At 28.5% G+C, this 24,063-nt stretch overlaps 1 protein-coding gene across 1 annotated transcript; it reads right to left on the minus strand.

The window, feature by feature from the left end:
• Positions 1-1,187: 1,187 nt before the first annotated feature.
• Positions 1,188-3,797, minus strand: LOC105132329 (beta-1,4-N-acetylglucosaminyltransferase family protein). Its single transcript, XM_011035757.1, has 2 exons — positions 3,368-3,797; positions 1,188-2,753 (listed from the first exon to the last, which is right to left on the minus strand). Exons 1-2 carry the CDS (start codon positions 3,446-3,448, stop codon positions 1,656-1,658), a joined length of 1,179 nt encoding a protein of 392 aa, XP_011034059.1. The 5' UTR covers positions 3,449-3,797; the 3' UTR covers positions 1,188-1,655.
• Between the last annotated feature and the right edge of the window lie 20,266 nt (positions 3,798-24,063).

A 24,063-nucleotide genomic window follows, 5' to 3' on the forward strand; every position in this document is an offset into this window, starting at 1 on the left:
CAGTGATTTAGTTTGGATTAAACCAACATCTCTTTTCAATTACCGATCAGTGATCTAGTTTGGACCAAACCAACATCTCTTTTCTAAACTTTACCATCTTTTTGTCCTTTCAATTTCAGAACTTAAACTTATCAATTAATCCTTTCATTTATATGATAGGCTTGCATTTAAGATGAACATTTACCATAAGTTAAATATATATTATGGTATTAGACTTGTTATTATAAAATATGTTTTAGTTAAGGAGTTATTGATACTTTAAGTGCAAAATAATGATGTAAAATCCTAATAAAAATATTATGTATTAATTAAAAATAATAATGTCCAAATTTATTTTACTGATGTTACCTCCACAACACCAGTAATATTTTTACCTCACCTCGAAACAAAACACAAAAAAATCAAACATATCTTATTGGATTGCTCAAGGCAATCCGGCCATCCACTCCTTCCGATGTAGTTTTTTCAACAATGAATTTGGCTCATCAAGTTTACGAAATATGTCGATGTCATTGACCTGCAGCAGTTAAATCCCAGTGGCCGGAAGGCCAAAACCAAATTATGTATTTGGCCTTCCAGCAAAATATTGATATTATACACCAGCAGAGTCGCAACTATTTTTTATTTCTTTATGTTTACTATAGATGCAACGCAAAGACAACCATGTTGGTTGACATAAGATCAGGCCTTGCAATTTGCACCAATAAGTATATAAGCTAAATAATTAATCAAGCATCTAAAGAAGAAGGAATAACTTGGTATGAATTGCCAGCCTCCCTGCCAGACAGGCATGGCGTTTCTTTCGAAGATCAACGAGATTTGGAAAAACATTATTAGACATGTCCATGTTACAAGGCAAACCCCGACAAAAGTAAAGGGTATCCATGTGTCTCATGAACACAGAGTAAACGACAGCTTAACGATTATATCTAAAAGATGACAGTAGGTGGTAAGCATACATATGGCAACGGAAACATGCAGCATGTCCGTCTTTTGATGCTAATACGTGCCAAGGACTCAGAAAGTTATGTGGAAGGTAATTGAAGATTATTATGCGATAGCAACTTGCAAAAAAGTAATACTGCTCTGGATGGAAAACTTTAATTCATTGCACAAAGGTCAGGTAAGAAAAAGAGCTGTCCATAAAGAACAAACATGAAAATCTGATGAGAGAGTCAACACAAAAGTGATCTAAGTATAGTATAAACGAAATGGTATAAATCAAGAAATTAAAGACATGAAAAAATAAAGTGTATCAGAACAAAAATTCCCAATACAGGAGAATCCCTGAAACCTCAAAATATTTATCAAGTGTTTTTGGAGAGTCAGGTTATATGAATGCTAGGAAGCACATAAGAAACCGGTGACAAATAGGCTGTTCCCATAACAGCGAGTTCCCCATCCAGTAAAGTAAAGCTCCAGGTTGAATAAAACCCAAATTCCGGAAGAAAGCTATTTACATAATGTGACATTAGAAAACTCAAGAAATTACCCAACTCTTCAAACATTTCCCATATTCAGTTTTGACATTTAGCACGCTGTACCAGTCACTCGCTACAGATGGAAAATGTTCGGTTGCTGCTTTCATAAGGAGTTACACAAGCTGCAGCTCCACCTAACCTTTACAAAAACAGATTCTGAAGCGTTCAAGAGAATCACCCACTTTCTCTTAAGCAGTTCCCAGGCAAGAGAAATTTATACTTGTCAGCGTTCTCCAGAAGATATGATGGAAGATGAACAGCTGAATAGGAGTGAGGAATTGGTCCCATTTTCCCAATAATTTCCTTGAATGTGTACTCCTCTGGAAGCATATCAAATAAATCAGCACCCTTGCAAATTACTCTCTGGATTCTTTCAGGGTTCAAGTAACGTTTGAACCTGACTCTATCAACATGACTGTAAGCTTTCATCTTAAATATAAACTCGCTTATTCGGCGGAAACAGAAGCTGCAGTGCCACCCTGCATCTGCCAAAATGTCATCTGCCTGGCGATAATGTGCATACTGCGTCGTGCCTGTCTGATATCTGTGGACTGAAGCTCTCCAGCTGTTATTGTCCACGAGAAACTCAAAAGAGTAGAGATAATTTTTCAGCCGGAGATGAAGAACTGAAGGAATGTCATCGCACCACCTCAAAAGATTGATAGTGTGTCTGCTTGGTATCTCATCAACATCTGACATTATAAGCAAGTCATCATCAGAAATCCCTGCTAATTTGATAAGTTGGTCCAATGCTACTCGCTGGTATGCCTCTTCGATAAATGGGTTCTCTCCTTTCTTAAACCTCCCTCCGATAGTTCCATAGGTCAACCTGGGCTCAACAAATTCAAACTGATCTCGATGGTTGGCAAAATAGAGAAGCTTTTCTTTCCCAGTGAAGGTTGAGTTAGATTCGAGGAGAACAAACTGTGTAATGTATGGGTACAATTCTTTCCATCGCAAAGCAAGGATGTCCAATTCATTACTGAATAACACTGCATCATAAACACGTCTTGGGAACTCACGAATTCCCCAACCATGGAGTTTGCAGAGGTTCTCCATCGAAACATTCTCATGATAATAGTGTGGGATTTCATTGAACCTTTTAGGAGGGGATTCCCATAATGGCCGGAAAAAGTATGAGATCTTCTGTCCATGCATGTAAATACCATACACACAGGTTGGCACGAGTATAAACAGAAGCAAATATGTCTTTAAATCCATGCCACGAAGAATACACCGGATTCTGGACATGCTCAAAATTCGGCCTGAGTCCTGCAAATTAATGGAGTTCACAATATGAGTCAAAATGATTTCAAGAAGAAACAGAAAACAGAGCAAATCACTAGTAGAAAACTGATCAATCAATAAATAAAAATTCTCTCCTATAAGCATAATGCCCTGTTTGATTCCAGTAAAGAAGAGAGAATGTAACGAAAATCACTCAATAAATCCGCATCTTAATAATTACTACCTTCTTAAACACAAAAAGTCATTCTTGAAAACCAGATAAAAATTGGAGACATTTCATGATCAGAGTTTCCAGACGGAAAAAATTGAGAAGACCCAAATTGTAAATTAAGCAACATCTTAATCTGCTTCCATAATCTTAGTCATTAAACACAAAAACAAAGGTCTGATTTCAGATGCTCAAACTTAAAAAACCTCATCCTTGATTTTTTCAAATCCTCGAACAAGTTCCAGATTAAAATAAAAAAAACCTCAAAAACTCATCAATCAAAGAAAATGAAAATCCATGAAATCCCAATTCCAATAACATAATATCTATTTAATGGCATAACGAGAATTAAAAAAAACGGATCAGTTAAAAAAAAAACAGAGAGAAGTCCAACGAAATCTTGTACACATCAAAATGGGTTCGAAATTACCTGGCCACAAATATCATCACAGATATCATCACTCTTCTTGGAGCAGTAATGGCCGCCATTTTCATTCATCATCCACCACATTTTTTTACTAAATATTTTCTATTTTTTTCTGCTCTAAAACTCAGATCAAAAACAAAAAATGGGTTTTATCCACACCCCGGAACAAACCCTCTTTTGAAATCCCCCTCCTCGATCTCCGCTTGTTTCTAGCTAGCAGCAAAACCAGTAAATTTAGCCGTTTCTCTCACTTTCTTTCTCTCTCCAAAAACGGGTTTTTCTTTCTAAAAAATCAGGGGGAAAAAATCAGCCAAGCAGATAGCGTCAGCCGTCCCTCCACAATCTCTAAAATTAACGAGCTTAATTGTCCTTTTCTAATATATTTTTTTTAAAGAACTAAAGTAATGTGGCTTCTCTGTGAATTGGGTGGCAGGCAGTTGTAAGGAAAAGATATATTTTCTTATTCTATATATAGGGGGAGAGGTTAATTATTAAATGACCAAAGTCACCATCGGTTTTTTGGATTCTTTGCGTGTAGAAGAAAATTGTCTGTGGATAATTTGGGAATTTGGTAAATATCTGGGCTTCGGTTTGGAGAGTGTCGTCGTTGGGCTCGGTCCTTCCCAACGCGTCTATTGACTTTCTAAACTCTAAACTAACAAAACTCGTTCACTGCTTACAGCCAAGTCGTTGCCTTTCTTGATTTTCTTGACCCTTTTTTTTTTCTGACCTTTTCTAATTTTCAAGTGTTTTTTTTTAATGGTTCAACAATCGAATTAAAGAATTGAAATAATAATTAAAAAAATAAAAATCTTATATTCTTATTTGGATTATTTATGAAAGTGTATTTTTCACTTTGTATCACACTTTTTATATTTATTTGAATGCTTTACAATTATAAGTTCTACATCTTATAATTAGGTTTTTTATATACTTGGACTGCTCATATTATGACATCAAGAGTTTGTATAGCTGTCTGCAAGACAATCCTTTTGTGATAGATTTGGTTTCATGACACACACACACACAAATCAATTTAATCCTTAATAATTAAATTAAATCTATACGTGTAAGAAAAATTAAATTCAATGAACAATAAATATTTTTTGTATAACTACAATTATAATAACATCTTCAGGTAACTGTAAAACAGTGTTGTTTGGAACGTTAAAAAAAACAAAGTAATGTTTAGTTATTATCCTTAAAAAAAAAAAAGAAGGATGAAGAGACATGCCTCAAAGACAGAAGTAATTAAGTTTTCTCTTCCATTAATATCTCATTAAACATTCCAAAGATCTGAACCATTAATTTTATAACCGTTAGTATGAACTATTTGGTCTGAATATTAACTTAAAAATAAAAAAATTAAGAAAAGTAAAAAAAAAAAAAAAGAGAGGAAAAAAGAGTAAAAAGATAAAATTTCCTACTGAAAAGCACTATAAAATGAACGATTTTGTTGCAAGGAATTCATAAACACCAAAAAAATGTATAATTTCAACAAAGGATTTGCAAAATATAAGGATTTTGAATTTTAAATCTAAAAACTTTAAAACTCACAAGGTTAAATTTGTGTTTAGGAGGTCAAAATGTGTGCTTTCTTTGTGTTTTTTTTCTCTTTGTAAGAAAAATAAAAAAATATGATTTCACATGGTTGTCGGCAAACTACCTAGACTATATTTATTTAATGATATTATGAAATTGAAGTAATTAATAAATTAATAATATATTCAACTTGTATTTTTCTAAACTTTACATCTATAGAATATATAGTAAAATAAATATTTAATTTATAATTTATCTTTGTATATTTATGAAAGGAAGAGAATAAGTAAAAAGAAAACAAAAATCATGTGTTTCAAAAATGATATATAAAAATAAAATAAAAGACTGATAAGAGATAATTTAATAGATTATCTTATGATACAGAGACTTTTTCATGATATCATTATCATTAAAACGACAGAGTCTTCTTTGTTTTGTTATAAGCAAAACATCCTTTTTTCCTCATTTATCACCCATATTCTATTTCTCTCTTATTTTTTTTTTCCTTATTTATCACCCATATTCTATTTCTCTCTTATCTTTCAATGCAACTTGTATTTGTTTCCCTTCCTCTCTTCTTCCTTTTGGATTCAAGAATATAATATTTTTTTTTTCAAACAAAAAAATTAGCACTTTAGAAAAGGGAAACGAACTTCCCATGGAAGGAAGGCCCGCCCTGCTTCCATGGAAAGGAGCAATCGCCTGTTCGCTGTGTTTTTTTTATTCTATCTCAAAATAAATACAAAACATTATGTTTGAAAAATCTAGTTAAAACTTAGTAATTTTTTAAATAATATTATTTTTATTTTTTTATAAAAAAAATTAAGTTGTTCCATATAGTTTATGAATTCACTCAAGTTAGTTAACATATGAGGTTTAAAAACTCTACAAAATACAACCAAATATCAAAGATTTTTAATGTCAAGCAAAAGATTAAATTCTTGTTTGTTTGATAAAAAATGATTTTTTTATTTTTTTATTTTTATTTGTCATTGGAAAAGGTGATCAATAAAAAACACTTTATAATTAAAGAAAAATTTAGTTTGATTTTCAGGAAAGTACTTTCCTTTTATTTTGAGAGAAAACACTTTTAAGAAGTTATGAAAAATTTAGAAATACTATATTATTTATTGATTATATCAAATTTGATCATCAAACTTTTGATTGCAATATATTTTGTTTTATTTTTTTTAATTTCATCCCTTAAAATTAATTTTTTTTTCTATTTATTTTTATTCACTTTTTAATTTATAAGATTTATTCTTCATTATTTTAATAAACTTGAAAAAAATAAAACATCAATAAGTTATTTTTCATGATATAACCAATTACTGGAAAATATTTTTTAATTTATTTTTCATAATACTACCAAATATAAAAAAATAATTCATTTTTCAAAAATTTAATTTCTTAAAAAAACTATTTTCTAACAAAAATAAATAAATAGAGTTTTATATACTTTTCATTTACAACAAACTAGTAGAGTGCTTTCATTCATTTATCGTAGCCAAAACTTATGAGAAATGGTGTGACAAAGCAATTAACGAAGTTGGTCGATGAAGGGTCCAAATAGTGCCATATATTTGGTGACGTATCCTATTAAAATTATTTTTTCTTCATATTACTTTGATATTTACTTGAGATAATTAAAATCTAATTATTAATATTTTTACATAAATATTATGAGCAGAAAAGTAGCACTTTTTTTTATTCCTATATCAAGTAATATTTAAAAGTTTTATATCAGATTGTACATATCATTTAACTATTTTAAGCGCTTTTGATTTTTGTTTTTAATTATCCATTAAAGTTTTACACCAAATACCCTCTATTTCAAATCTACTAAACGTGTAATGTTCAGAAGCAGTTTTATTGGTGGATTTTAAAAGCCGTTTTTCACTTAAAAAAATATTAATTTAATATTTTTATAATTTTGATGTATTAATTTAAAAAATATAAAAATATAAAAATAATTATTTTTATTTATTTTTAAGTAAAAATTACTTTTGAAAAATACATTGTACCATAATACCAAACACACACATATGTTGTGTTTGTTTTTGAAATCCAACAATACTTTTGAGAAATTCTAAAAACTTTTATTTTAAATTAATTTTTTTAAGTAATTTTAGATATTTTGATATGCTGATGTTAAAAATAATTATTTCAAAAAAATATTATTTTAAAGTAAACAAAAAATATTTTAAAAAATAACACCTACAACAATCCTAAACACACTTATAGATTATCACAAGCCAATCTTCCATAAGATATTTGAAATCATTCTCCATTATATTTTTTCTTTTTTGTAATTTTATAGAAAAGTTTGAAACCATTAAAAAAAGCTATAGTCATAAATACATACAGGCAAAAACACATTCATTTTTAGAATGTGTCTGGTATTATGATTTGCTTTTATAATTATACTTTGAACATGTAGTTTTATAAAAATTACTTTTAATTAATATTTATTTAATAAATTAAAGTGTATGGTTAAAAATATGATTGAGATTTAGATTGAATAAAAAATAATTTTTTGATTAATATGCTTTTTATATTAAAGTTTGATTGTAAAATTACTTAAAGTTACACACACAATATTCTTTTGTGATTTCAATTTTTTTTGTATTTTTTCTTATAGGTTGTTTTTTATACAATGATTGGTTTTTTGTATAATTGAAGGAAGGTTTATATGAAAAAATTTAATACAAAAATACAAAATATTATATCCTAACCAAGTTCATCAAATCCTTGACATGTATTGTGATATTGTATACTTGCTTTGTGTTATAAAGAAAAATGGTCTTACATATTTCTTTTTTCTCTTTTTCAGTAACTTTAGGATACTTGTAAGAGTGATATGTTTACTTTTTTATTATTCTTCTCCCCTAATTTATATCTATATTTTTCCATTCTAAGCTTATTGAAGTGTTATAAGAAGAAGTAATAGAATTATTGACACAGGCTATTGAGTGCTTGTTTTAGCTAAAATTTTGAATTTTTAGTGCAATTCTATGTTTATGACATTGTAATCAAAGCTCTTTAACTCATTTGCTAAAACATTTTTAAAAAAATGACCAATTCCTTTTAAATAAATATAATAAAAAAAAACAATCAATTTTAGTTATGAACATTTAAAATAGATTGCAATTCTCAGTGTATTTTTCTTAAATTTTATTACTATCTACTAATTTTTCAAAAGATAACTTTGTCAGTATTCATGATTATCTTCATTCATGAGTTAATGTAAAAGCATTGGCTAATTCAAGCATTGACCCAAATAAAATAAAAATAAATTCATTTTATAGGAAGCAAAACTCAAGCAACTTAAACTAACTTAACAAACAAAACTCCATCACACATGAACTAATGCAAAAGAGATCAACTCTCAGAAGAAAAAATTAATTATCTTCAAGAACAAGTTTTAATTTGTAAAATTAATTAAACCAACTATGTAACTTGAACAATATGTTTCAGTCGCATATTTCTAATATAATTTGTTTAAGAAAAACAAATAAGACCAAACAAACATACATTATTAGTAGTGATAATTAATAAAAAAAATAATTAATCAAACATCATATAAATTAAAATATATAGTTAATTAAGATATTTTGACATGCTGATGTTAAAAATAATTATTTTAAAAAATTATTATTTTAAAGTAAACAAAAAATATTTAAAAAATAACATCTACAATAATCTCAAACACACTTATAGATTATAACAAGCCAATCTTCCATAAGATATTTGAAATCATTCTCCATTATATATTTTTTTTTTGTAATTTTATAGGAAATTTTGAAACCATCAAAGAAAACATAGTCATAAATATATATAGGCAAAAACACATTCAGTTTTAGAATGTGTTTGGTATTGTGATTTGCTTTTATAATTATGAACATGTAGTTTTATAAAAATCACTTTTAATTAAGATTTATTTAATAAATTAAAGTACATGGTTAAAAATATGGTTGAGATTTAGATTAAATAAAAAATAATTTTTTGATTAATATGCTTTTTATATTAAAGTTTGGTTGTAAAATTACTTAAAGTTACACACACAATATTCTTTTATGATTTCAATGTTTTTTGGATTTTTTCTTATAGGTTGTTTTTTATACAATGGTTGGTTTTTTGTATGATTGAAGGAAGGTTTATATGAAAAAATTTAATAAAAAAATACAAAATATTATATCCTAACCAAGTTCATCAAAGCCTTGACATGTATGGTGATATTGTATATTTACTTTGTGTTATAAAGAAAAATGGTCTTACATATCTATTATTATCTACTAAGTTTTCAAGAGATAACTTTGTCAGCATTCATGATTATTTTCATTCATGAGTTAATCTAAAAGCATTGGCTAATTCAAGCATTAACCCGAATAAAAAAAAAAAAGTCATTTTATAGGAAGCAAAACTCAAGCAACTTAAACTAACTTAACAAACAAAACTCCATCACACATGAACTAATGCAAAAGAGATCAACTCTCAGAAGAAAAAATTAATTATCTTCAAGAACAGGTTTTAATTTGTAAAATTAATTAAATCAACTATATAACTTGAAAAATATGTTTCAGTCGCATATTTCTAATATAATTTGTTTAAGAAAAACAAATAAGACCAAACAAACATACATTATTAGTAGTGATAATTAATAAAAAAAATAATTAATCAAACATCATATAAATTAAAATATATAGTTAATTAAAATAATTTTTCAGATAGAGAGAAAGAAACTCACGGTTTATGTTGAAACCACTATTTCCCAAACCTTTACTTGTTTTCCTTTTAGTTAAATCATATAGATTTATGGTTTATTTATATGAAGAAAAATATAAGCATTGTCAAAAATATTAGAGGCAAATGTAAGTAAAATATCATTTGATTTTAGAAAGATTGAAAAAAGGGTGAGGGGATATAATATTGGAAATTAAAAATAAAAAAGAAGAAAAAACAATTACAATGCTTATTCTTTGATGAATAGGTAAAAGATCACTAAATCTGACCTCTATAACGAATACAATAATTTTATCTGGAAATCCCAAAGTAATATAAGAAGTGTAAGCAAATAAGATTCTAAGAAGAGAGAAGAGAAATGAGGGATAAGGGTTGAAGATTTCTTAATAATGTTGGTGTTTTGGTAGGATTGGAGATATGCATGAGGGTTGTTTGGGAAATATTTTTAATGGTTATTTTCTTTAGATTTTTGTGAGTTTTTTTCTCAGTGGAGAGGCGAGAGAGATCAAAAAATAGCTTATGTTTTTAGTGGATGTTATAATTACAAAAAAGTATGATTCAAGCCTAACCAAACATCAAAAATCCACTTTTTAACCCAATTTAAGTTACATTACAAAACCAAACAGGGGACCAAATGAAGAACTAGGAAGTACACTTCACAGTTGATTTGGTGAATATATCACCCAAGATAAAAGATGCATTTTAACTCTAATTTTTTTAGATATCCAATCCGCTATCTTTATTGCAAATTTATAAATCATTTTTAGTGCTTTTGCATTAATATGGAATTCTTTTTTCATGCTCAAAACACAATCATATTATAGAATACAATAAACTTAACATACTCCGACCATTGCCTTTAAAAGGGAAGTAAATTGTATTGAATACAAGATTGGGGACTGGTTTGAAATCTCTATCAAAGTGGCATAATTGCTGTCAACAAACCCTTTTAAGGTTACTTTACTTATCTTTTTGGCTATCAGACACGTGTCATTTTTTGCTTTGGATTTGTTTCTCTGTTGTTACACATGGCAAGTTCGGTGGCCTTCGAGGCAGGCGGTAATTTTGGACTGGAGCTGTCTTTTTTTTAAAAAAAAAATGACAGTTTTTTTTCTTAATATAATTGAGTTTAGATCGGTTTTAATTAAATAAATTAAATCTTATTAAAAAATCAGTCATATTAACTAAAATTTATCATATTAATATCTTATTAGGTTTTAAAAAATTCCAACCCAAATTATACTCCATGTGTACATTTTTTCAAGTAAACGCACTCACCAAGTTTTATAAAGTATGAGACACAGTAGGAGTACAAGAGAAGAAGTCTTCAGTGACCATACCATTCCTAGAAACCTTTATTCATCATCTTAAATTAGTACAAGTTGGAAAGAAAATTCAAAGCAAGCAATCTCAATAACAAGTTGAACGGATCGATGGCTTTTGTTCAAAACTGTGCAGTACGCTATCTATATAAAAATATGCGCGCAGTAAAAAGAATGGAATAATGGAGCTATTGATGAAAAGTCCTCGAGCTCCATTTCCAGGAAAGCTTCATGAAAATGGCAAAAGGATGCGAAAAAATCAGGATTGCTAACACTCCTCGTCCAAAAGCTGTGGATTAATCGGTGGAGGCTGCAGTTGATTTTTCTTTGTTATATCAAATTCAATTGTTGCTAAGATAAAAGCAATCAAATACTTGTTGTTGAGGATTAGGTCAAATAACACTGCCTATCCAAGTTAATTTATCATTGAATTTGTCCATGCAGCCATCTACATGGCGTCCAAGCGTGTGAAGATCATGGTGACATAACATCACTTCAATTAAGGGTAAAAGTTACTTTGTTTCCATAATTTAATTAACCCAAAAGTGCATGAGTCGTGAAAAGGCCATAATAAAATATAAAAAAAATATAAATTTACTTTGAAAACAATATTTTGGATCTATCTAGTACTACTTTGATATTTCTTGAAAAGATTTTGTATATGACCCCTACACTTTACAGTAATGCATATTTTAATCTCAATATTCCATATTGTGATTGCGTGGCATGTAAAATGGTGTTGAGTCTGTGGTTTTTCCACTTTCTCGGAGGCCAGGAGGATATGAATGCTCAAGTTTGGTTGGTTTAGATTCATCAATCCTTTCTTTGTTTCGAAGATGAACCAAAATTATTACGAAGAACTTCAACCTATATATAGGATGCTATTTTCTGATCTCAAAATTACTAATCAAAGATATATTTTAATTAACTGATAAATGATTATTCAAGAAATGGGAAGTCAACCCATAATAGTTATGGCCAATCAAGACCCCGAGTTTGGGGTTGCAGTGCAACTTTTGTTTTATTAAAATTTATTTTTTTGTTCTAAATTTAATTTTTTAAGTGTTTTTGAATTGTTTTAATGTCAAAATAAATTTTAAAATATAAAAAAAATATTATTTTGATATAATTTTAAATAAAAAATAATTTATACTACATTCTAAAATATATTTTTAAACCCGGTACAACTTCGACAAGGTCAAGAACATTGTTCATTTATAGGGCTCTAAGTAACCCAAAAAATAGGTCTTTCTATGAACCTTCACATTCACTAATTTAGGAAACTTCAAATTCCTATCATGTAACCAAATCTGAGCTGTGAAGGACATATGGAAGACAAATAGGTGGTTCAATTGAATGATTTGTCTTCAATGCAGGAAGACGAAGTCAATTCCATGTAAACATTGAAGAGGCCAGCAATTCGTTAGCAAGTTCCATGATGCCTGTATGGCACTGCCGCTGTGTCCTTTGCAGGGGGTGATTTGGTCAAAGTAAGCAACTACTAAGTTAACCACAATGGTTGACAGTATTAAATTGGGAGTGGAATAATCACATGGAGGTCCCTTTCACGTTCAAGGGTGCAACCTCCACATTCCGTTGATTTACGAAAAAAATATCATACCCAGCCCTAGTGGTGTTTGTGGAAATTTCCATGGCAATAGGAGAAAATTATCTTGGAGGGGATTCAAGTGTATGCGTGTGTATATGGGTTCACTCAGCAGTCAGCTTAGAATTGATATGTTATTTGAAAGTCATTTGCTATACAAGTGATGATTCTTTTGTTTCAAGCAATAACTTAGATATGCCGAACATGCTATATATTCATGTTATAAATTTAGAATTTTATTTAACCGTTTAGGTTTAGGTTTTTGAGTTGAATTAATTTTTTAATATAATATTAAAATTTTAATAATAAAGTGATTACACATTTAGATCTTATTATCTTTTTTTTATTTAATAAAAATTAAATATAAAATAATATGGATATGTGTAAATTTTAAGTTTAAAGAATTTTTATTTAAGAAAATATATTAAAAAGTAATATAAATTATATTCTAAGATCTTATATAATAGTTTAAAATGATTTCTTAACTATTCATGAGATATTTTCTATAAAACAAAAACAATGATAGATGATATATAGTCAGGTTTATTGCAGGGTTTACCGTGAGTGCTGGTAACAAAAATGCTATGAAAGCTGAACCGTGTGCTAGCTATAAAGATTGGCTTGTAGTTAAGCTAGGGTATTAAACAACTAGATTTCGACTCGCAAATTACTGAGCAGCTCTTATCCAGGAATCAAGAGAGGAGTAAAAGTAATTTGTTATTTAGGGGGAGTTTTTTTTTTAAAAAATTGTTTAATTTTTTATATATATATTTTAAGTTTGTTTTAATGTGTTGCTTAAAAAAAAAAATTGTTTAATTTTTTTTATATATTTTAAGTTTGTTTTAATGTGTTGATATTAAAAATAATTTTTTAAAAATAAAAAAAATATTATTTTGATATATTTCTAAACAAAAAACACTTAAAAAATAATTGTTGCTACACTTACAAATATCCTTAATTTTTATTTTTATTTTCTAGCATTTGTATGGAGAGAAGAATTCCTGTACAGATTGGCAAACAAATTCTGAAGCGGGTCTTGTTCATGAAACTGTATTTTTGCGTGTGTAGAAGCTCATAGGAGACTCAAAGGCGTAAACAATCTAAATCAAAATAGACCAGTAAAGTGGATGCAGCTTTTATTGAATTATTTATTTTAAATAGTTGAAACGAGTTATTTAAAGAGAAAAGTATGAATTATGGTAGCGTGTGACTTGGACTCCTGATATGGACATGCATATTGATGCCTCTATATGCTATATTGAAATTTGTAACGTTTCCGTGTCTTTGTTCTAATTATTACACAAGCTGTAAGCTGTATATATAGGATAAATCGGTTCGTTTACAAAAAAAATCTTTTTCTAAAATCAAGCCAATCATATAGTGCACCTGCAGGCTCCATAATATATATATATAGTTTTATTTACTAAATAGTATGAAAATGGATTCATTTCCTCTCCATTTACCGAAACAGGGGGCTTAAAAGAATGATTAAACAACGACTGAGACTTCTTTGTATGCAAACTCTTGATATTTTCGTTAAAGATAAAGATCGATAGAAATATCTTAGACGCCCCAGCAACAAATACTTGGTAAAGATCATCCTCCTAGTCCTCGTCAAGAAAGTGATCATTAATTTATTTGAATTATATGATTTTAATATATGTATAATTAGGCACGCGTACAAGACAATGAATTCCTCATCTTTCTAGCATGCATTCAATCAATTTCAGACCCAACGATGTGGTCTGCAAGATATCTCAAGGCAATGTGCTGCTGCTGCTGCGCTTCCACAGACGTCAATTTTATATATATGCGTTCTTCTTCAAACAAATTTGGCTAATATTTGCCCATTGCCGTAGTTTCCAGGAACGACGTTAAAACGGCAGCATTAAAGATAAGAAAAGAATGCAAGTTAAAGCAACTGCGTTTCCATTGCAGAAGTTATTAGACAGTCTATTTCTTATGAAACAAAGTCAATGTGTTGCTGTCTTAATGGTGTGTTGTACCAGGCACGGATCCTAGCTTAGGGTTTGTCTTTGCAAAATATTTTCTTCTATTATCAGATTACATGGTTGCAACACACGTGTAATGAAACGAAACAGATTTTCCTGTTTAATTCACCATTACTTGAATTGAGACAGGAGTATTTTCATGTACACTAGAATATTCCTGTAATAATTTTAAAATATTCTTTAACAACGTACGTAATGTAATTGATAACGAATTAATTTTCATATACACTAGAATATTCCTGTAATAATTTTAAAATATTCTTTAACAACGTACGTAATGTAATTGATAACGAATTAATTTTCATATACACTAGAATATTCCTGTAATAATTTTAAAATATTCTTTAACAACGTACGTAATGTAATTGATAATGTATTTTCATACAAAAACATTATTACTAGCCCTGAGTTTGATTAATAAAATTATTGGATAATTATTATATGGTATATAAAAATAATCGCGTGTTAGAATATAAAACAGTTAAGAAAGGTTTCATTCATTAAACAACCGAGTAACCGGACAGCCTAAGAAAATTCTTTGCAATATATTATTATTATTATTATGATAAAATAAATACGAGAAATATAATTAAGTACGCTTTGATATATCATCGAAAATAAAATATTTATTTAAATAATTGATTGTATAAATGGTTTATGATACTATTAATAGCACAGATTATTTGCAAATATTTCAAACACAATTTTCTCAGTCTCATAAATTTTACATTTCAGGGACAAAAATGAAAATGAAAACTTGACCTTTTCTCTCTACACCTTCATCCTGAAAAGCAGCACTAGAGAATGATTTTATTGGAATTTAATTGATGATGACATGGATGTACTTGAAGAAATAAAAGATTTTGATACGGTTTAAGGTTTTTGATAAAATTTATTGGTAAAAAATCAAGTTTGATTAACTAAAAATCTTATAAATTTTATATTTCATAAATAAAAATAAAAATAAAAACTTAGCATTTTCTCTACCTTTTTTATCCTAAAAAGTACCAACACCAAAAAATAATTTTATTAAAATTTAATGTAAATGGTGATCTGAATGAACTTAAACAAATAAAAGATTTTGATATCTGAAAAGGTTTAAGGTTTTTGATAAAATTTACCGGTGAAAAATCAGGTTTGATCAACTAAAAATCTTATAAATTTTACATTTTATAAATAAAAATAAAAATGAAAACTTAGTCTTTTTTCTATCTTTTTTATCCTGAAAAGCACTAACATCAAAAAATAATTTTATTGGAATTTAATAGATGATGACCTGAATAGATTTGAACAAATAAAATATTTTGATACTTGATAAGGTTTTTGGTTAACTTCATTGGCAAAAAATCAAGTTTAATTAACTAAAAATCTCATCAATTTTACATTTCACAAATAAAAATGAAAACTTGTTGTTTCTCTACTCTCTTCATCTTGAAAAGTACTAGTACTAGAGAATAATTTTATCAGAATTTAATAGGTAATGACATAAATAAACTTGAATAAATAAATAAAATTTATACTTGATAAGGTTTTTGGTAAAATTCATATGCAAAATATTATGTTTGATCAACTAAAAATTTTATAAATTTTACATTTCACAAATAAAAATGAAAACTAGGCCAAACAAGCTAACATTTTCTCCATCCCTTCATCCTGAAAAGCACTAGCACTAGAGAATAATTTTATTGGAATTTAATAGATAATAACCTTAATGAACTTGAACAAATAAAAAAAATTTATACTTGATAATTTTTTGGTAAAATTCATTCCCAAAAAATCAAGTTTAATCAATTAAAAATCTCATGAATTTTACATTTTGCAAAAAAAATGAAAATGAAAACCTGGCTAAACAAGCTAACATTTTCTCTATCCCCGTTACCTGAAAAGTAATAGCACTCAAGAATAATGTTTTTGGCATTTAATAGATAATGACCCAAATGAACTTGAACAAATAAAAGATTTTGATACTTAATAAGGTTTTTAGTAAAATTCATTGGAAAAAATTAAGATTTAATTAACTAAAAATCTCATAAATTTTACATTTCACGAACCAAAATAAAAATGAAAATATGATTGGATAAGCTAACATTTTCTCTACACTCTTCATCCTGAAAATCACTAGAGAATAAATTTATTAGAATTTAATAGATAATAACCTGAATTGACTTGAACAAATAAAAAAAATTTATACTAAATAATATTTTTAGTGAAACACATGGGCAAAAAATCAGGTTTGATCTACTTGAATTCAAAACAAATAAATATTTGAAAAAATAAATGTATATCAAACTAATTGTATAATAATTGTAAATTATAATATTTGATTTTGGATTATGAATGCCAAATAATTACCCAGAATCCAATCAAGTTGTATAAAAAACTTATGCTTTGGGTTTAGATAATTACTTTGACCTCATATTCAGGTATAAATAGTAAAAAACTCGAACCTTGAATATTTATTATCATCCACAAAAAAAAAAAAAAAGATAAGCCCGTGATCATGGAAAATAACACCAATACATAAGGAAATTTGAAGGGGCATCTAACTTAGGTGACTCCATGCATGCGTGATCAAACATTCAAACTCCATTCTGTGCATTGGTCCTGTTGATTCTCCGGAGCACGAGGAGTAGGCTTGGTAAAGAGAAGTCTTCTCCCCCCTCTATTCTTTGACATCAACAGGTTCAAGCAACGACAGAAAATTAGTAGTCACTGATAAGACTGATGTTTTGTTTGTGAACACCTGCATGCACCATTTCCATGGCGACCAACTCAATGGCCCACCACATAAAAAAAACTGGGCCAACTTTATTGTTTCAAATCAGAAAATGGGCTAACTTAAGCGTTGGCAGCTTCATGAGCATGGACCATCACTGTCCAATTAAGTTGGTCCTGGGAATTTCAGGAAGGTCTGTTTTCCGATCAAGGTTTCGATTACAAAACATGCAGCCCAGTATTTGGTTAGCTGAAAAAGAAGCATGCACTGGTTTAGGTTTTATGTAAAGTGTGAAGCTTAATTTTACACGCATAGACTAGGCAAAACCCTTGTATTTACCACCATGTTTGTTCAAATTATTCACGTTTATCCCATCTCTTAAATTTGCTCAATTGGACTTTGCTTTTTCCGAAAACATTTCTCATTTTATATTTAGGCAGCTACTAGGCCTTGCATTTTTAACGTTTGTCCAGGTGGTTCTTGCCTCTAAATCTAGTAAACACGTGGATAAGTATTCTCTCTTTCTTCTATATTTTGTGTGTAATGTTTCATTCAGTTAGTGTTTTAGTACAAAGAAGAAATACAAAATGAACATAAATATATTTATTTGAAGAGATAAAAACGAGGATATAAAAATAAAGAAGTTATAATTAACTTTGTCTTTTCTGGTCACAGAAACCAAATGTTATCTAAAAGTCTATTTCTTTCTTTTATCATCATCTTTCACCATCAGCACTTAATTTACCAAATTTAAAACAAAGGGATAAAATTGTATAAAATTAGAGAACATAAGGTGTATTGGATCAAATTTAAACATGGGATACTGTAGAATACTTCACTACCTCCTACTTGTTACTACCTGACAATCCTAGACTACCCGGATCGTGTGTACTTTGAAAGAACCAGGATGCACGTCTGCAATCACAGGCATTCTAATTCTAATACAAATGATGGTAAAACCTAAAAGCTGTAATCTAGAATTCTTAGAGACAATCTTCACATGCTTGTAGGAATGATATTTGTCTCATGGGTGCTCTATTCTTGTCCTTATACTTACACTTGTCCATATTCATTAACGCAAGGCCAACATGGTATTGCTAGTGGGGTTGGCTGTGCTCTACCCCTTTTCGAAGCACCAACACAACAGCTTCTATCTCCTGTCATATGTATATGGAGCCCCCATCCTCGTCAATGTGCTTCAACTTTACTCTGTAACCCTGTGCATGGTCCAAGTGGTGCTTATTCTCGTTCATTCGACCGACTTTTGATATGTTATTTATGTTAGTTTTGACCCATATGAGAGCAAATTAACTTAAACTATATAAAAGGCTGTGATCAAACTCAAAGCAAGCAAGCAAGCTTGGAGTGGTCAATGGTCATCTACTTTGTCTTGAAGCTCTGTGGGTAACCGACACTGGATTAACATTCATAATCCTCATAATTATTATACGCATCATGTCTTGATAGGTTTATCTTTATCTAGAATTTGATCTATCGGTATATAAATCTTAGACATATTTTTTAAAAAAAAATTAAATATAAAATATATTTAGTTTAACCTGGTTGAATTACTAATCCAACCTTTATTCATTCAAAAAATGAAAGATTATTATTTTAAATAATAATATTTTTTAATGATGTTATTTTAGCTTTAAATAAAACTTTAAACTACATTGTTTTGAATTTCAAATTGAACAAATTAACATGTTTAAAAATACATCAAATAATAATAATAAATTTTCATAAAAAACTTGTCGAGCCGCAGCTGAACCGAATGGGCACAAAACTCAAGTTGCAATCTTGCTTTCCACAGAGAATGTTCAAGACAACGATGTAATATAATGTAACTCTTGGTTAATAAATAAGTCCTTAGCCTTACAAAGGGCAATGTACCGATTTGCATGCTACCTTTTGGAGATTAAGGAACATATCAGCAATAGCAATGTGACATGACTTCTGTAATTATGGGAAACTATCCAAAAAGCATCGAATGACACATACACAGGAGCTCATCATCAGGGGAGAGTTTATCTTGACCGACGTTGGAATAGAAAAACAAAAGGCATGGCTATCTCTTTGTTTATCTTGTAATTATCTTCATATATTATTATTGAAGTTGATATGATCCACCCAGTGATTTGTAGAAGAAGCTCAGAATTCGTGTATGTTTTTGCAAATTAAAAATCAAGCTGCTATTCATGGCCAGTCGTGTCTTTCAACAGTAGGGGCAACAACCTCCAATCTCATTGGTTCTGATTAAACCTACTTCAGTAAGAACAAAATGCTTTGGTCATCATTAAAGAAAGAAAAAAGCTTGGATAGAAAAGTTCTTTTCTTCTCCCTTATTCTCTTTTCCTTATGTTCATCTGTCCTCACTCCCAAACAAATCAAGACAATGTACGAGCAAGAGAGCCCTATTCTGTATATTTTTTTTTTAGCATTTTGTTTTTTGAGATTTCGACCCATATTTTTTTATTAGCATTTTGTTTTTTGAGATTTCGACCCTTGAACTAAGCGATATATTAATTGATATTCCTTTTGTTATATTATATCTTAAAAATACTCAGAAAAACAAATTGTTTTTAAAAGAAAGAACCTATCATCAAATAATATCTTTTTGGATTTGAAGAAAATTTTATTTTCTGAGAAGTATATTTTATAAGTTTAAATGAGTGAGTAAAATCTCAGCTGTTTTAGATTCTTATAAAAAATATATGCTCCGACTCGAATTCAAAATTTATTATACAGATCTCAAGTCTTTTGTCATCATGCTACACCCTTATAGAAATTATCATTAAATAATATTAATAAAAAACAAAAATTTATAATATGATAAAGTATCACTTGAAAATCAATCCCTGACTTTCTTTTTATAACTTTTCATCTATTGTTTTCTTTTTCTTCTTGGGTGATTTTTGAAGAAAACATGTGCTTTAATTTTGTTATTTTACACTTAAAATGAATGGAATCTAATAAAAAAAATCTTAATTATAGTTTAAGGATTTTGTGATTAGAAAATACACATAGTTCATCAACAAATGTGTACAATTCAGTTAAAGTTGCATGATCAAGCCCTCTTATGAAGTTGAAGAATGCGAGGGACAGAAAATTTTAAAGTTAAAATTTCCATTGTCTTACTTAATTCGATAATCAATTAAATCTTTAATATTATTTGAAAATTGAATTTATAGATTTTGTTTTGATTGATGGAAACTCGACTTGAGGATTTTCTTAATTCTCAAATAAAAGAAAAAAATAAAATGGGCTTGACCAATCATAGGAGAGATACAATCCAGGGTATAAAAGACTGGGCTACTAAAAGACTAATAAATCAAATGATGTCCAGAGTTTCTCCATTAAAATATGATTAGTTTCTTACCCTGTTTGGAGCCTATACGATCTTCAATGGCTACCACAACGTACGGGTGCCAATATATATTTTTTTATATAGAAATAATTTTTAAAATTGTTTTTAAAAATGTATAATGTGTTAAGAAATTGATGGTTAAATTGTAAATATAAAGATAGAGAAATAGTTAAATATTGGAATGATTGGAGAAAATGAAATAAAAAATTATTTTAGGACGATATTTCAAGATAAAAAGGAAGGGAGAATGAAATAAATTATAAAATTTAGATTTCAGAGTTAGATTTTAAAAAATTAATCCCATTTGTAAACCAGTTTGAGGGCAAATTTTACACTCTTAAAAAACATTTATTTCCTTTTTTTTAACCAAACATCCTTAAATTTGACAAGGATTCTACCTTTTATCAACTGCAATGTTTTATCATAATATTCCACTTCTACCATTTAACGCCTCGTTTAATATGGTGATGAAATCTTAAAAAATAAATTTAATATTTTTTAAAGATAAATATGTTCTTAAAAAGCATTAAAAAGTGAAAATTACCTTACTCCTGCACAGGTTTATGAGCACCATTGCATGCTTCCCTCGGCAACTATTATTAAGGATGGATCGAGGAACAATAATTATGTTCTTCGAGAAAAATTATGTATACACTTAATTAATTAAATACGTTAAGAATGAAAGTAAGCAAATATTGCTCTCTAGAGATTTATTTCAAAGAAAAGGGACTGAATGTGTCATATTTGTTATCGAAAATCTTAAATCACCCAAACTTAAGTCCTTAATTTATTCACAAAGAAATGGAACAGAATCAAGAAACAAAAATGAAAGTAGATAGAGAGAGTATGTATTAATTTCTTGTGAAAACAGATGCACGTCAAAAATCAAAGAGGTACTGATCATGCACAGAAACCATCTCAATATCAGCTTTCCTTTTTCAAGGTCAAGAAACGCATTTCGTCTGTCACACTCATCTGGCTTCTCCATGCATTAATGCACTCGAATCTTTGAAAAAATAGGAGGAGATGAGGGTGGGTGGGTGTAACTATAACCTAGGGAAGCGTAAGTTTTGTTTTCTTATCATTTACCAACTACAATTGTGATTTTCAAGCTCTCTCTCAACTTTTTTTTTATTTTCCTAGGAAAACCTCTGTTACTTGTCCTTAACCCACCTAATATTAGACACTGAAGAGACAAAAGGATGGCTTTATAGTGTTTAGCTTAGAAAGAGTCTGCTTCAGGGTAAATATATCATCATTTCATTCACAGGAGGAAAATATCCTTTGCGTGAAAATAAAGCCTTCCCATTTTATGAACGAAATTGTTTTTTTTTTCTTTTTTCTTTTTGACAAGAATATGGATTCATGCAAAACACCTAGGTGTAGGCGCACAGGAGGACCAAAACTACTTACAGACTTCAAAGAACTAAGGAAAGTAAACGGGGACCTTGAAAACCAGTGGACAGAGAGACAAGAGACACAAGAACAAAAGAAGCTCCTGCAATTAATTATATCAAGGAATCTGCAGGTTCCCTGGCACAAGAGTCATCCTCGAGACTATTCTACATAATCACAGCCATGCAACAAATTCACCACTCCTAGATGCTCCCTGCTTGGCTTATGAACGAAACTGTTAAATTATAATCATTTACGATTTGCGCTAATTCACATCATGAGTATCAAATTCCATCTAGCTCAACGGAGCCCAAGTCTAGTTTGCAATTAAAAAAACAACAAGTTGCCTGAAATCTGGAGCTAAAATCTCTCTTTTATAGTTTAAATATTAACCCATGTTTAATTTAAATTTATAGTTTAATTAACATTGTTATTCTTCTTCTTTTAAAAAAAAATATCTCCAGTTAAAATCTCTCTTTTGTAATGAAAGAAAAAAGATAGAGAAATAGCTCGCACAAAGTTATATAGATGGCAACGACAAGCGTTTCCAATCTAAAATCTGGAAAGATCCAAAAATCAAGATGATGATGATGATGAACTTTGAATTGAAATGGATATATATGATAAATAATTAATCCATAGGTTAACTCTATATTAATTAAGCACTGAAAATCATAAAACCAGCGGAAAACAACAATTTTATATTCTTCAGATCATCATAGTACTATTGGTAAATTATACATAAACAACCCTTGACCTTTTTCCTTTTCTGTTATCTTTGAAAGATAGGAAAATCATTCAACACTCAGATTCCAAAAGTCCATATTTTATTTTATTTTTTTGCAGAAATTGATTAGACAAAAATAAAGGCTCCATATAAAATTGAAACGTGTAAAGGCTAGAGAGACTTGGCATTATTATACCATACCCTAAAAGATATCAACATGAAAGAGTATTTTACACAGGATACATTAATGATTATTAGAAAAGAAGAGGTTATACGGCATTTTTATACTTTTTCAATGTAATTACCTAATTACCCTTGAAATACAAAAATTGGGAAAATAGATTTTTAAGTCTTTGACTTAATTTTTAAACATTTAGTACCCTTGAAAATAATAAAAAAAGAATATCTTTGATATAGAAATTTTGTTTTAGTCATTTAGATGTGGTGATTTGATAGTTATTGAGTGTAATTAAAAATAGTAAGATAATTTGATAAATTAAAAATAAAAAATTCAAAAATCCATCATTTTCACAAATAAATAGCTTTTGTAACCTAATGGTAACTAGAGTGGCGCTGTGATTTTTTTATTTATTTTTTATTTAATTTTAATATTGAATTTAAAAAAATCAAATTAATTCTTAAAATTTGTTATACTTAAAATTTCATCTCTATTCTTTTTATTATAATTTTTAAAATTTAGAATAATTTATAAAATGAAGAGTTTTTTTCAATTTCTTTCTTATTCTTTTTATTACAATTTTTGGTTTTTAGAATAATTTACTAAATTAAATTATTATTTTTTTCAATTTCATCCCCAAATAGATATTTTTGTTTATCATATTTTATTCATTATCTTTTCATTACTATTTTTTTAGATGGTTTTTGTAATTGTTTTTTTTTTTTACAATTTCATTATTATTTAGTTTTTTCCTGTCAAATTTAATCTTTTTTTTATTATATTTTTTTTACCTTGTGAGATTATTTTAAATTGATTTTATTATTATTATTATTATTATTATTATTATTATTATTATTATTATTATTATTTCATTCTCCAACATTTAATTAACCGAGTATTTAACTTTTTAGTTGAGTTCAAGTTTAGAATTTAATGGTTTGTGAGTTTAAGAAATTAACCCCGATTTACAAAGTTGATGTAAGTTTTCTTGTTTTCTTTTTCCTTTTTAAGTTTTTTCTTCATCCTCCAATATTTTGTTATTTTTTAATTCACTTCATATTATTTTTTAGTTGTTTTAAAAATAACATGGA

The sequence above is a fragment of the Populus euphratica genome, unplaced genomic scaffold (genome assembly GCF_000495115.2).
Source record: "Populus euphratica unplaced genomic scaffold, PopEup_1.0 scaffold85.1, whole genome shotgun sequence".
Lineage (NCBI taxonomy): Eukaryota > Viridiplantae > Streptophyta > Magnoliopsida > Malpighiales > Salicaceae > Populus > Populus euphratica.